Source organism: Salvia splendens, chromosome 20, assembly GCF_004379255.2.
Source record: "Salvia splendens isolate huo1 chromosome 20, SspV2, whole genome shotgun sequence".
Classification (NCBI taxonomy): Eukaryota; Viridiplantae; Streptophyta; class Magnoliopsida; order Lamiales; family Lamiaceae; genus Salvia; species Salvia splendens.
In genome coordinates this window covers 25,097,310-25,111,147 of record NC_056051.1, presented here as the reverse complement: position 1 = coordinate 25,111,147, position 13,838 = coordinate 25,097,310, and the positions used below count along the sequence as shown (strand labels likewise).

The 13,838-nt window shown below is 39.4% G+C and overlaps 1 protein-coding gene and 1 pseudogene across 1 annotated transcript; both read left to right on the top strand.

The window, feature by feature from the left end:
- Positions 1–2,267: 2,267 nt before the first annotated feature.
- LOC121781736 lies at positions 2,268–9,544 on the top strand (annotated as a pseudogene).
- Positions 9,545–9,922: 378 nt separating this feature from the next.
- On the top strand, positions 9,923–13,223 carry LOC121781627 (protein DETOXIFICATION 12-like). The gene is made up of 7 exons (XM_042179350.1): positions 9,923–10,160; positions 11,192–11,736; positions 11,807–11,893; positions 12,006–12,062; positions 12,231–12,469; positions 12,564–12,769; positions 12,921–13,223. Exons 1-7 carry the CDS (start codon positions 9,933–9,935, stop codon positions 12,984–12,986), a joined length of 1,428 nt encoding a protein of 475 aa, XP_042035284.1. The 5' UTR covers positions 9,923–9,932; the 3' UTR covers positions 12,987–13,223.
- The last annotated feature ends 615 nt before the right edge of the window (positions 13,224–13,838 follow it).

The window sequence follows — 13,838 nt, the reverse complement described above, 5'->3', positions numbered from 1 at the left end:
TTAAACTCAAACCAAAAAAGTAAAAGTAAATTCTTTAAGAACAAATCATATTTTTTTAAATAAATTTAACAGCAAATTTAATGAATAACTCGTTTTATTTGCATATTCTCATTCTAAAATTTTCAAAACAGAGAGATTGAGTGAATTGTGGATCGAAAATTGGAATAATATTTTATAAAAGAACATATTCTCATTTATGTCTTTTCGTGCTCTACACTTTACCCTATCTCCGTTCTTCCTCAATTTGCTGACCTACTTAGGGAAATTGCACAATTATGAACCTAAAAAACATCTTAAACCTCACGTCAAACATAAACTTATTTGATAAAACAATACTTGAGTTCCACTCCAATATTATAAATCAAGTAACTATATTATAAAAATGTTACAAGCATCTAAAGTCAAAGCAAAAGAAAGTGTACTCTCCACCATTAATCATCACAATTTACTAGTATTATTTTTTATAAAAAGATCTTATATTTCAATGACTATCTCACTTGTATTTCAATAGTAGTATAAAACTAATATACAAAAATAAAAATTATATTTCATTAATTTTTTCCATTCAATTTCCTTTATATTCTTGTATTCACCTCTCTCCCTCTCATAATCTGCGGGTTGTTGGAGATATAGCTATAAAAAACAACACTAACCGGGCGTAATATAACCCGAGAGAAGAGAAAAGAAAAACAGAAATGAAAATTACAATAGGAATTCGAAACTGTGAAGAAGAACTTAGTCGAGTCGAGGAAGGCCTCTTTCCGCAAGACGAGATACGCCCCGGTAGTGTTCTCAGTTTTGGCGTGTCGTCCCCAAAGATGAAACGGCTACGTCTCGTTCGTTGCAACACCGCAGTTGGAACGAGCTACGGCGAACTGGAAGAGGAAGAGGGCAGAGCTTCGAAAACTATGCAGAGAGAGGAAGTATGCTTGTGATTTTCAGTATGTGAAATGCAGTGGAATGACTAGCCTATTTATAGGCCAAGCCACCATGCAGGGTCAACCAAGCCATGAAGGCTCATCATGGCAGATTCGTAACCGTCGACGGTTACAAGCGTGTGGCAGGAGTGTGCCTTTCGCGTGTGGAGCGTGTAGATTTCTCACATGGCAGCTCTGACTGTGCCACGCTTGACGAGGTGTCAAGCCACTTGGATTGCTGACTCAGCGGTGGTCTAAAAAGATTACTATGGGTCCAGACCCAAGCCCAAAGACCAATTGCCAAGATCCAAGTCCAAGTCCAAGTCAAGATCGGGATCGTGCCCGAGGCCCGTCCAAGTCGAGATCGAGATCGGGCCCGCGGCCCCCGACCGCGAGCAAGTGCACGGGCTAGGGCGGGCGGAGGCGGCGCTCGTGTGCGCGCGTGTGGGCTCTTTTACCCATCTTGGTCCACTATAATTATTAAGTAACATAAAGTCACTTAATTTAAACACATTAAAAGATGTGTCACTTCTTCTATGTGGGATAATTAACACTAGTTAATTATTCCTTAAGCTCAAACTCCAAGCTTTAATTAAAAGCTAATTATGCCCAACTTTAATCCACTATTTCTCACTCACCGGAAATCGGATTTGAGAAAGTGAATATACTACATTTATCTACGTAAAATGTAGATCGACGATATATCATTTAATCTCGTCACAAAATTCCCAACTATTGCACCACATAATTTGTACACCATGATTTCTACACGGGTTGCGTTAGTGTGCTAACTAATTTACAGTAATAACTAATAACTTTCCGTTCTGTGTATTAAAATTATCAACACAAAGATATAATTATATCAATACAACATGTAAACTAAAATATCAACACAAAGACCTAAGTTTATCGACACAAGAAGATTTGATAAATTTATGTATTTGTGTTGATATTTTTAACATACAAATTTAGTTATTAGTTATTACTATAAAAAGTTAGTATTTGATCACACACTCACAATCGATCCCTTTCTTTTGTTATTTATGCTGCATTTCTTAATATACAAAACTAATTTTAAACGCAGAACACAAAACGTCGTCATAAAAGAACATCTAAGATCATTTTTACTTCGTTTGTAGTATATTACAGAAAACCGGATTTTAAAATCTGAATTTCCTGTAATAGACTAAAAACAAAGTTAAACTGACCTTATGTGTTCTCTTATAGACTTATTTTTATTGGTTCTGCGTTATGCATGTTTTGGCGTTTAACGCAACCCTTAGAGTGCGTAGCGAGTTATCCATCGCGTGCTAAATCATGGAAACAAATTATGTGGTGCAATAGTTGGGAATGGCGAGTGCTCTGGAGAAGATAAGTGGACAAGCGTTTGGGGCTCAGCAATACGAGAAGATAGGAACTCAGACGTACACTGCCATCGTCTCTCTGATCCTAGTTTGCATCCCTGTAACCGTTCTGTGGGTAAACGTCGAGAGCGTACTCAAACTGGCCGGCCAAGATCCTCATATATCGTACGAAGCAGGGAAGTTGATAATGTGGCTAATTCCCACACTCTTCGCGTACGCCTTTCTTCAGCCTCTCATACGGTACTATCAAATGCAGAGCCTGATCGTGCCCATGCTCATGAGTGTTGGATATTTGACACACAAAATATAGGAGCACTCAATAAGGATGAAATACGGAGAATAGTATTGATAGGCTTCTCACAAAAGGATTACAAAATGCAAAAACAAAAGTGCTTCAGCACTACACAAATCTTTTCTCTCTTTCTAACTATGAGATGCGAGCTACGGCTCTTTCTCTCTAACTCACTCAATTCTCTTCTTTTCTTTCTTGATTGTGTACATATTTAGCTACAAAGGCCTAGTGCCTATTTATAAGTAGTATAGGTCGGTTAGTTTGCCGACATTACAATGCTAGAGAATTCTAGTTAACTAAACTCTAGCATATTCTAATAATATAATAATGCTAATATATAGCTTAAGTCGGTTAGTGATGATGCTAGGCAATTCTAGATAATTCTTCCTTAATTGTGAAGTAATTGAGTTTAATAAACTCAACATCCTCCCTTAAACTCAATTCTTTAAGGTCTTCATGCCGAGCATAAATTTCAATCTTCTAAAGACATCATGCTTTAGTGGCTTCGTAAATATATCTGCAGCTTGGTCTTGTGACTTGCAATAAACCAACTCCACATCATTTTGGTTCACGTGTTCTCGAATAAAATGATAACGAGTATCAATATGCTTACTTCTTTCGTGGAACACCGGGTTCTTCGCAAGTGCTATTGCAGACTTATTATCAACACATATTTCTGTCGGGCCTTGTTGCACGAATCCCAGAAAACTTAGTAAATTTCTCAACCATATGCAATGGCACACTGTTGAACTTGCTGCAACATACTCGGCTTCACATGTTGAGAGTGTCACTATAGCTTGCTTCTTTGACGACCAAGTAAAGACAGCATCACCAATATAAAAACAGTAGCCAGTAGTGCTCTTTCTTTCATCCAAGTCTCTTCCCCAATCGCTATCCGAATAACCAACGAGCTTAACTTCTTGATTAGAGGGATAAAGTATACCTTCATTCAGCGTACCTTTAATATAGCGCAAAATCCTCTTGGCCGCATTCAAATGAGACTGCGACGGCTTTTCCATGTATCTGCTGATTAATCCAACTCCGTAGAGAATATCAGGCCTAGTGCATGTTAGATATCGTAGACTTCCAACGAGGCTTTTGAAGTAAGTTGGATCCACCTCTGCTTCACCATCATGCTTCCTCAATTCTTGACTAATCTCCACGGGAGTGTTAACAGGATTGCAGGATTCCATTTTAAATTTCTCCAAGATTTGTTTTGCAAATGAGCTTTGAGAGATAAATATCCCTTCTTCATTTTGCACTACCTCAATTCCCAGGAAATGTGCCATCAAACCAATGTCCGTCATCTCGAACTCCTTGATCATGCTCTTCTTGAATTTATGAAACATTTCTTCACAATTTCCAGTAAAGATTAGATCATCAACATATAGGCAAACAAATAACATGTTACCTGCAACATCTTTCTTCAAGTATAGAGCATGTTCGAAAGGGCACTTCACAAAGTCATTCTTCAGAAAATACTCATTGATTCTGGAATTCCATGCACGAGGTGCTTGCTTGAGCCCGTACAAAGCTTTCTTCAATCTGTAAACTTTATCTCCAGCTCCTCGTTTCACATAACCTTCAGGTTGCTCCACGTAAATTTCTTCTTCAAGAAAACCATTTAGAAAAGCCGACTTCACGTCGAGCTGATAGATCTTCCAATTGTGTTGGGCGGCCAGCGAGATAAATAATCTGATCGTCTCAAGACGAGCAACAGGAGCGAAGACTTCGCTATAATCAATTCCGGCCTTCTGCTTGTATCCTTTCGCCACTAACCTCGCTTTGTACCTTTGCACTTCACCATTGGCATTTTTCTTTGTTTTGAACACCCATTTCACACCAATTGCTTTTCGGCCTTCTGGCAGTGTTGTCAACGACCAAGTATCATTTTTCTCAATCGCATTGATTTCTTCATCCATTGCAATCTTCCATTTCATTTTTTGTGCAGCATCTGTGTAAGCAATAGGATCAGCATCCATATAAAAACAAATAAGATTCACATTTTCCCCCACAGCTTCATCAACTTCTTCGGTAGCTTCATATATATCGTTCAGATTGCGCATCCTTCTTGGCCTTCCGACTGGACCTTGAGATGATGTTGGTGAATCAGGTTCTTCAACTTCACGTGCATCTTCTTGCTGATCATGTACAATTTCTGACGAGCTTGCAACTTTTTTATCCTCCCAGCTCCATGTTTGAGCTTCTTCAAACACCACATCGCGGCTTATGATCACCTTCTTTGTGAGTGGGTTATACAATTTGTAACCCATTACTCGATCTCCATATCCCATGAAAATACACTTTTCGCCTTTATCATCAAGCTTGATTCTTCGAGCTTCGGGGATTTTGGCATAGGCAATGCAGCCAAAAACTCTCAGGTGCGCAACACTGGGCTTGAACGAGCTCCATGCTTCTTCGGGCGTCATGTTGCGAACACTTTTGGTGGGACACCGGTTCAGGAGATATACTGCTGTTGCGACAGCTTCAGCCCAGAATTCTCGGGGTAAGTCCTTCCCTTTGATCATACTCCTCGCCATATCAAGAATTGTTCGATTCTTCCTTTCAGCAACACCATTCAGTTGAGGAGTATATGCAGGTGTAAGTTGGTGAACGATTCCATGATCCTTGCAAAACTTTTCGAACAGATCGGATGTGAACTCGCCTCCTTGGTCGGATCTGAGAACTTTAATATAGTGTCCACTCTGCCTTTCCACAAGAATTTTGAACTCTTTGAAAATATCAAACACCTTAGATTTCCTTTTCAAAAAATACACCCAAGTCTTTCTGGAGTAATCATCAATGAAAGTTAGAAAGTATTGATTACCTCCAGTAGAAATAGGCTTCAGAGGACCACAAACATCTGTATGAACGATCTCCAACGGGCGTGATGCTCTCCATCTCATTTCTTTTGAGAAACTTGGCCTGTGATGTTTTCCCAGTATGCATCCTTCACAAACTTCTTCAGGATGATCAATATGAGGCAAGCCTTTCACCATATTCTTTGAAGACAGAAGCTTCAAACCACCAAAATTCAGATGTCCAAGACGCAAATGCCATAACCACGATTCATCTTTAACAATTGCATTCATGCACTTCAACATATCATGTTTCATGTTCAATGCAAATAATCTATTTTTAGACATCTTCACAGAGGCAACCAAACTACCTCGAGCATCATTGATAGACAGATAAGAATTCTTGATATTAACATCAAATCCTTTCTCCAGCAATTGACCAAGACTCAAAATATTGCTCTTCATGGCAGGCACATAATAGACGTCATATATAAAACCATGATTTCCATTCTTCAACTTAATCAAGATATTACCTTTTCCTTGCACCGCTACTTTGGAGGAATCTCCAAAAGTAACTTCCCCATAAGATATGTCCTTTAGCTCCACGAAGAGTTCCTTGTTCCCACACATGTGGTTACTAGCTCCAGTATCCAAGTACCACGTGCTGCACTGATCACCCTCAAGTCCTTTATGAGAAAAAAGAGAGGTTGAAATTACCTGCTCATTATTGTCTCTACTTTCGGCATAATGGACTTGTTGGTTGGACCTGGTATTTCCGGCTGTTGGACATTCATAGCTGTAATGCCCGAATTCGTGACAAGTATAGCACTCGACATTTGCTTTATCAAACCCTGGTTGATTATAGGTTTGAGAATAACCGCCTCTGTATTGTCCTCTTCCTCGTCCTCGTTGTCCATAAGAATTCCGACCTCTGCCTCGATAGGTGGAATTTTGGCGTCCTCCCTCATTTTGATAATTTTGACCTCGTCCTCCTCGATTTTGGTAATTTTGGCTACGTCCTCCTCGGCTATGATAGCCTCGACCTCGGCCTCGACCTCGGTTGTATCCGCCACGTGATGTCTCAGACTCAAACTTCTTGTCTTCTTTGATTGACACCTTCGCTTGTAGCATATGCTCAAGTGACGGAGTGGTCTTTTTCTTCATGCGTTGCTCGTGGACTTCCAAGCTGCTTTGCAACTGGTCGATTGACATAGTGTTGAGATCTTTTGATTCTTCGATTGCCGCAACGACGTGCTCAAATTTCGACGTCAATGAACGAAGAATTTTCTCAATGACACGAACATCTTCAATTATCTCTCCTTGCCTTTTCATTTGATTCACAATAACTAATGTTCTAGTGAAATAGTCTGAAATGCTCTCCGTTTCAGACATGGCCAAACTTTCAAACTCGCCACGTAGGATCTGCAGTCGAACTCGTATTGCCTTATCAACGCCGGTGAAAGAATTCTTCAGAATCTCCCAGGCTTGTTTTGACGTGGTGGCTGCACTTACTTTCTCGAACGTGGTTTCATCAATACCTTGATAGATATTGAACAATGCCTTCTTGTCTCGTTTCCTTGCATCTCTAAGGGCGTTCTTCTGGTTGTTCGTCAGGGCATCTTCGGCTTCTGGGGAGGCAGGTTCGGTGTAGCCGTCTTGAACAATATCCCACATCTCTTGTGATTGCAACAAGACTCGCATCTGAATACTCCAATTCCCATAATTGTGTTTCTCTAATTTGGGAATCTGGGGTTGAACCATATTCAACGTTGCCGCCATAGGTAGGATCGAGTGGCTCTAGATACCAAATTTGTTGGATATTTGACACACAAAATATAGGAGCACTCAATAAGGATGAAATACGGAGAATAGTATTGATAGGCTTCTCACAAAAGGATTACAAAATGCAAAAACAAAAGTGCTTCAGCACTACACAAATCTTTTCTCTCTTTCTAACTATGAGATGCGAGCTACGGCTCTTTCTCTCTAACTCACTCAATTCTCTTCTTTTCTTTCTTGATTGTGTACATATTTAGCTACAAAGGCCTAGTGCCTATTTATAAGTAGTATAGGTCGGTTAGTTTGCCGACATTACAATGCTAGAGAATTCTAGTTAACTAAACTCTAGCATATTCTAATAATATAATAATGCTAATATATAGCTTAAGTCGGTTAGTGATGATGCTAGGCAATTCTAGATAATTCTTCCTTAATTGTGAAGTAATTGAGTTTAATAAACTCAACAATGAGTTCGTGCATCACTCTCTGTTTCCACGTGTCACTCTGTTGGGTTCTGGTTTTCAAATCCGGGTTGGGCAGCATTGGAGGCGCAGTCGCCTTGGATTTTTCGTTGTGGTTGAATGTCGCTGTCTTGAGCTTGTACATGAGGCACTCCCCTCATTGCGCGAAAACTCTTCCCCATTTTCAATGGAGATTTTTGGAGGGATGAGAGAGTTTTTCAAGTTTGCGATCCCCTCTGCTACCATGATTTGGTAATCAACTTCACCGCACTTGCAACAAACAACACTGTGTTTGTAAAATTTTATATAACTGTTTCGTTTGGTAAACTTTTATAGTCTTCAATGGTGGTCGTTTGAGCTACTAATCTTGCTTTCCGGGCTATTCCCACATCCGCAGCTTGAAGCCTCGGTGCTCTCTGCGTGGTAGGCTCTTCTCACATCCTCAAAATCTACATGTTTTTTGAGGCTTTGCTTTATTGTTTATTTCAACTATTTCTAACTCTTTTTTGGCTTGTGTTTACAGCTTAAATACCATTGCTACACTTTATTCAATACCATATGGTTTGGCTTCTGCAGCAAGGTATTGTCACGGCTAAATAAGATGGCGTTTAACCGAGCTTATGAACAGTCTATAATTGTTTTTAGCCAAACACGGCCTAAGTGTCTTGTAACTGCATATGCGTATATAAAAACTTATGCTCGAATATCAAACCAGCTGGGAGCCGGGAGGCCACAGGGGGCGCGTCTATCTCTCGTTGCTCTATTGCTCCTTGCAGCAGTGAATGCATTCGTCGTGAGCCTTGCCATCTTCCTGAGTAGGAATGTTTTCGGCTATGTTTTCAGCAATGAGAAGGAAGTCGTGGACTACGTGACAAGGGTGGCTCCTCTCGTGTGTTTATCAATCGTAGCAGATTGTGTGCAAGGAGTCCTTTCAGGTAAAACAAAACGCTTGTTTGGTGTATGAGATAGACAAGGTTTATAGGACCTAGAATTGGAGGTTGAATCATGCAAACTAAACATTTTATAAGAGTTGAATTATTTTATCAATCATGTCTTATTTTAAGTGTATTGCTTAGTCATACATCTCTGTTTTACATGAACAACTTGCTCATATATCTCTCTGTTTTAGGTGTTGCAAGAGGTTGTGGGTGGCAGTATATTGGTGCTTATATCAATCTTGCAGCATATTATCTGTTTGGACTACCAATTGCAGCTGTATTGGGTTTTTGGTTGGATTTGAAGGGGAAGGGGCTCCGGACTGGAGTGGTGTGTGGCTCGACGTTGCAGTGTTTGATGCTCTCGGTTATTACAGCTCTCACGGACTGGGACAAACAGGTGTTCCTCTTCGTTTCTTCGTCTTCTTCTTCATTCTCATTATTATCCTTCATTGTTGTGTTAGTGAATGAAGACAACACGCGCATTTTTGTGTTATTGTTAGTATTGTTAGGGGTGGGTCGATACGAGATATCGTATCGAAAACGTTGTATCGTATATCGTATCGAAAATATCGATATGAAAGAATTTCATATCGTTATCGTATCGAAAGTTTCGATATATCGAATTTCGATATATCGAACTTTCGATATGGATAATATCAATATCGTTATCGTATCGAAAATTACGATATATCGAAAATTCGATAATTTTTCGATATTTTTCAATACGATACGAGCGATATATCATTTTTTCGATATTTTTCCCCAGCCCTAAGTATTGTTATATCTCAAAAAAATTTGTGTTGAATGCAATGAATTCTTAATTTTGCAGGCATCAGAGGCAAGGGAGAGGTTATTTCATGAAGAGGCTGTGAATGATGATAGGCTGCTAACATGAAGATAAATGAATTCAGACTTCCAATTCAAAGTTGTATTTTTAAGATTTATGTATGAATCAATTCCTCTGCCCAATTTTCAAATATTTGAATTTTCTTCTATTTTATTTCTTTTTCTCAAAATATAAAATGTAGTATAAGCATAAGTAACTTTTCTCTGCTAAATCTTTTAGAAAATTTTAATTTATTTTATAATGTACGAAGTTTATGGACATAAATAAAATAATTAATTCATTTTCTAATTTATTGTATATTTTACTAGCAAATAAATTTATTATTGTCAAAGTTTTCGATTTTTATACAGTCGATCGAACTGAATCAAAAATTGAAATTTATCAAACTGAAATTAGAAAAAGCTAACAAAATTTTAATTTGGTGGGATAATAACAATATCCTCGTTAAGAAGGAAAAATAAAATCATTAAACCAAATATATAGTATTTAGCAAAGGAATGATTTCGACTCCATGAGACAGATTGTGAAGAGAGAGAATGGAGGAAGGATCGGCGGTGAAGGAAAGATTATCAGAGGGATGGGGAGAAATAAGGGAGGAGATGAAGAGATTGGGCTACGTGGCTGGCCCAATGGTGGCTGTCACTCTTTCCTTCTACACGCTTCAAGTCATATCACTCATGATGGTCGGCCATTTGGGTGAACTCGCTCTCTCCAGCTCCGCCATCGCCATTTCCCTCGCGGGCGTCACCGGCTTCAGCCTCCTCGTATTTTATTCTCTCTTCTCCCCAAATCTCATCTCATTTTTTAAGTTTTACATATGCCGCATTATGATTATGATTATGATTATGACTATGACGACGATCAGATTAAATGATGATTCCTTCGTAGTGAAAAAAAGAACACATGTTAGTAGAAAGATTTCAGATTTTGGGATTAAATAGGACGGTTTGGGATCCAATTCGCACATCTTTCAGAATATGGGATCAGAGTACATGAGCTTTTCATTTTAAAGGATTTTTGCCCTTTTCTCCACTTTTATCTTATTTTGTTATTTTGATCCCTCAAGAAGTATGTGAACTGACCAAACTGCCCCTTGCCTACTCTTCTCTTATTCCTTTACGAGACAGATTGGGAGGTCCCACAGAATTCGTGAACTGACCAAACTGCCCCTTCGTACATATTTTCACTGTATGTCTTCTAGGTTCGGGACTAGGATTATCTTGAAATCTCCATGATAGTGGCAGTGAAAAGTCCAAGGTTCAATGATTTAGGCAATCTTGATCATTTGTGGGACCCTTTTTAAGTCTAGTTGTTTCTTCTATGAAAATGAGATTTGTCAACAATGTTATTGAAAAGCATGCCTTTACTTTCCTCACACTGTCTGATTGCAAAGAATGCTCATGTCCTCGTCATAATTACTACTCCCGTAGTCCCAAAAAATATGCACTTTGAGGATGGCACAAGTTTTAATGCAAAATTGATAAAGTAAGAGAGAGGTAGAGAGAAAAAGTAATTAAAGTATTGTTAGTGGGGAATGGGTCCAAGAGAAAAAAGGGTTTCCATAAGTGGAAAATGCATATTCTTGTAAGACGAACTAAAATTGACAGAGTGCATATTCTTGTGGGACGGAGGGAGTAGTATTAGTTGTGATCTGAATGGATGAACTAAAAAGAAGCTGGAATTGTAAAATGTTTGGTTTTGTGGATGAGGTAGATAAGTTTGAGTGATAGAAAGGGAGTAAAGAGTGAGTACATAGTTATCCATCTGACTAGTGTATTGATATGTGGTGGAACAGTTGGGAATGGCGAGCGCTCTAGAGACGATAAGTGGACAGGCGTTCGGAGCTCAGCAATACGAGAAGATAGGAACTCAGACATACACTGCCATCGTCTCCCTGATCCTAGTTTCCATCCCTGTATCCGTTGTGTGGGCAAACGTTGACAGTGTACTCAAACTAGCTGGCCAAGATCCCCGTATATCTCATGAGGCCGGAAAGATGGCAATCTGTCTCATTCCTGCCCTCTTCGCCTACGCCATCCTTCAACCCCTCATCCGGTACTATCAAATGCAAAGCATGATCAGTCCCATGATCCTGAGTTCGTGCATCACTCTCTGTTTCCACGTGCCAATCTGCTGGGCGCTGGTTTATAAGTCCGGGATGGGCAACGTTGGAGGCGCAGTAGCCATGGATCTTTCAATGTGGTTGAATGTCTCTATCTTGAGTTTGTACATGAAGTACTCCCCTCATTGCACGAGAACTCGTTCTCCGTTTTCAATGGAGATTTTTGGTGGGATGGGAGTGTTTTTCAAGTTCGCAATCCCTTCTGCTACCATGATTTGGTAATAAACTTTCACTTGTCTATAACTGCATTATGATACTAAAACAGTTTCAATTTGTGAAATTTTGTAGTCTTCAATGGTGGTCGTTTGAGCTACTAATCTTGCTTGCCGGGCTATTTCCAAATCCGCAGCTTGAAGCCTCGGTGCTTTCTGTGTGGTAGGCTCTTCTTAAACCCTAAAAATCCACAGAATGCTGTAAATGTTATTTGATGCTTTGTTTTACTATTAGTTTGATCCGTTTGTAAGACTTGCTTTGCTCGTGTTTGCAGCTTAAATACCGTTGCTACGCTTTATGCAATACCATACGGTTTGGCGTCTTCAGCAAGGTAGAGTCACGACTCATCTAAGATGGCCTTTAACCGAGTTTATTGTCTCCTTATAACAGTCTATAATCTGTTTATGACTTTATAAGCTTTTGATAACAGTTTGGCGTTTAAACATGTACTGTGGTTTGTTATCTGTAACTGTGGTTAAACTAATGCTTGAATATGCAGCACTCGGATATCCAACCAGCTTGGAGCCGGGAGGGCACAGGGGGCGCGTCTATCTGTCGTTGCTCTATTGATCCTTGCAGCTGTGAATGCGTTCGTCGTGAGCCTTGCCATCTTCCTGAATAGGAATGTTTTCGGCTATGTTTTCAGCAATGAGAAGGAAGTCGTGGACTACGTGACAACGATGGCTCCTCTTGTTTGTTTATCAATCATAGCAGATTGTGCACAAGGAGTCCTTTCAGGTAAGTTGACTGAGTTGGATTATTTTATCAATCATGTCTTATCGCCCGAACCAAACGCCTCTTAAGCGTTTTGCCTCGTATATCTCTGTTTTAGGTGTTGCAAGAGGATGTGGTTGGCAGCATATTGGTGCTTATATCAATCTTGCAGCAATTTACCTCTTTGGACTACCAATTGCAGCTGCATTGGGTTTTTGGAGGGATTGGAGGGGGAAGGGGCTCTGGATTGGAGTGTTGTGTGGCGCGATTATGCAGTGTGTGATGCTCTCGATTATTACAGCTCTCACGGACTGGGAGAAACAGGTCTTCCTCTTCGTTTCTTCTTCTTCTTCTTCTTCTTCTTCTTATTCACCATCATCGCACGTGTATTTTACGTGTTATTGATCATGTCAGTGTTGTCATTTCTCCGAAGAATTTGTGTTGATTGCGATGAATGCCTTCACTTAATCTGCAGGCAGCAAAGGCAAGAGAGAGGTTATTTCATGAGGAGGTTGTGAATGATGATAGGCTGCTGACATGAAGATAAATGAATTCAAATTTCCACTTCAATTTTTGCAGTTATAAGGATTTTTTTTTACCATGGAGTGAGATTTCAAAAGAATGGAAATAGAAAGAGAGATATATAAGTACGGCTTTAAAAGAGGCGAGCCGGGTTGGATACGGCTCGAGCTCAGTAATATTTTGGTGCTTGACTCGACTTCATCTTGTTGTTCGAGCTCAGATCGCATGGTATTCAATAATGTCTTATTTGAGCTTGTTAAAAGTAATTTGTGATCTTTCTTACAATTATATTATTGCACGGCGGCATGATCAAAGACTCGAGTCACTGGCTTGATTGAAGGCTTGCCAACAGGCTCAAGTAACAAGCTCGATGGCATATTTGTGAAAATATAATTTAGAGCATGTTCGCGAGCCCAACAAACACAACACCATCGGACTCGAGCTTGACTCGATAATATTCTCAAAATCAGGCTCGCTTGTTATAAGATAGTGAGGAAACTGGCCTTGGATTACAAATATGTAAAATATAATAGCAACTTCAACATGTAACCAACCATTCATTGAACAAATGTTATTGTGTGTGGAGTTGACGGTAAAGAGGTAATGTCAGATGATGCCCAAAGTCCTCCGTGCCACGATCTTTAAATATATATTCATTTACTCATAACATAAAAATAAATAAAAATAGAACACTATTATTTATGTGCACCTTTTTTAAGTAATTGTTCTCAATCAAGAGTTTTGTTCTATCCTTATTTGAATTTCTAACTTAATCATCTGGTAAATAACACATTTATGAGTTCAACGACACATAAAAAATGTACGACACGTGCAAAAATCTATAAAACTACAAACCTATGAATGTACATAT

Excerpts from the sequence above, each read along its gene's own strand:
- LOC121781627 (XM_042179350.1), top strand. The coding sequence starts at position 9,933 with ATGGAGGAAGGATCGGCGGTGAAGGAAAGATTATCAGAGGGATGGGGA. Across the intron at positions 10,161-11,191 it reads TCACCGGCTTCAGCCTCCTC|TTGGGAATGGCGAGCGCTCT; the intron begins GTATTTTATTCT and ends GTGGTGGAACAG. Across the intron at positions 12,770-12,920 it reads TCACGGACTGGGAGAAACAG|GCAGCAAAGGCAAGAGAGAG; the intron begins GTCTTCCTCTTC and ends CTTAATCTGCAG.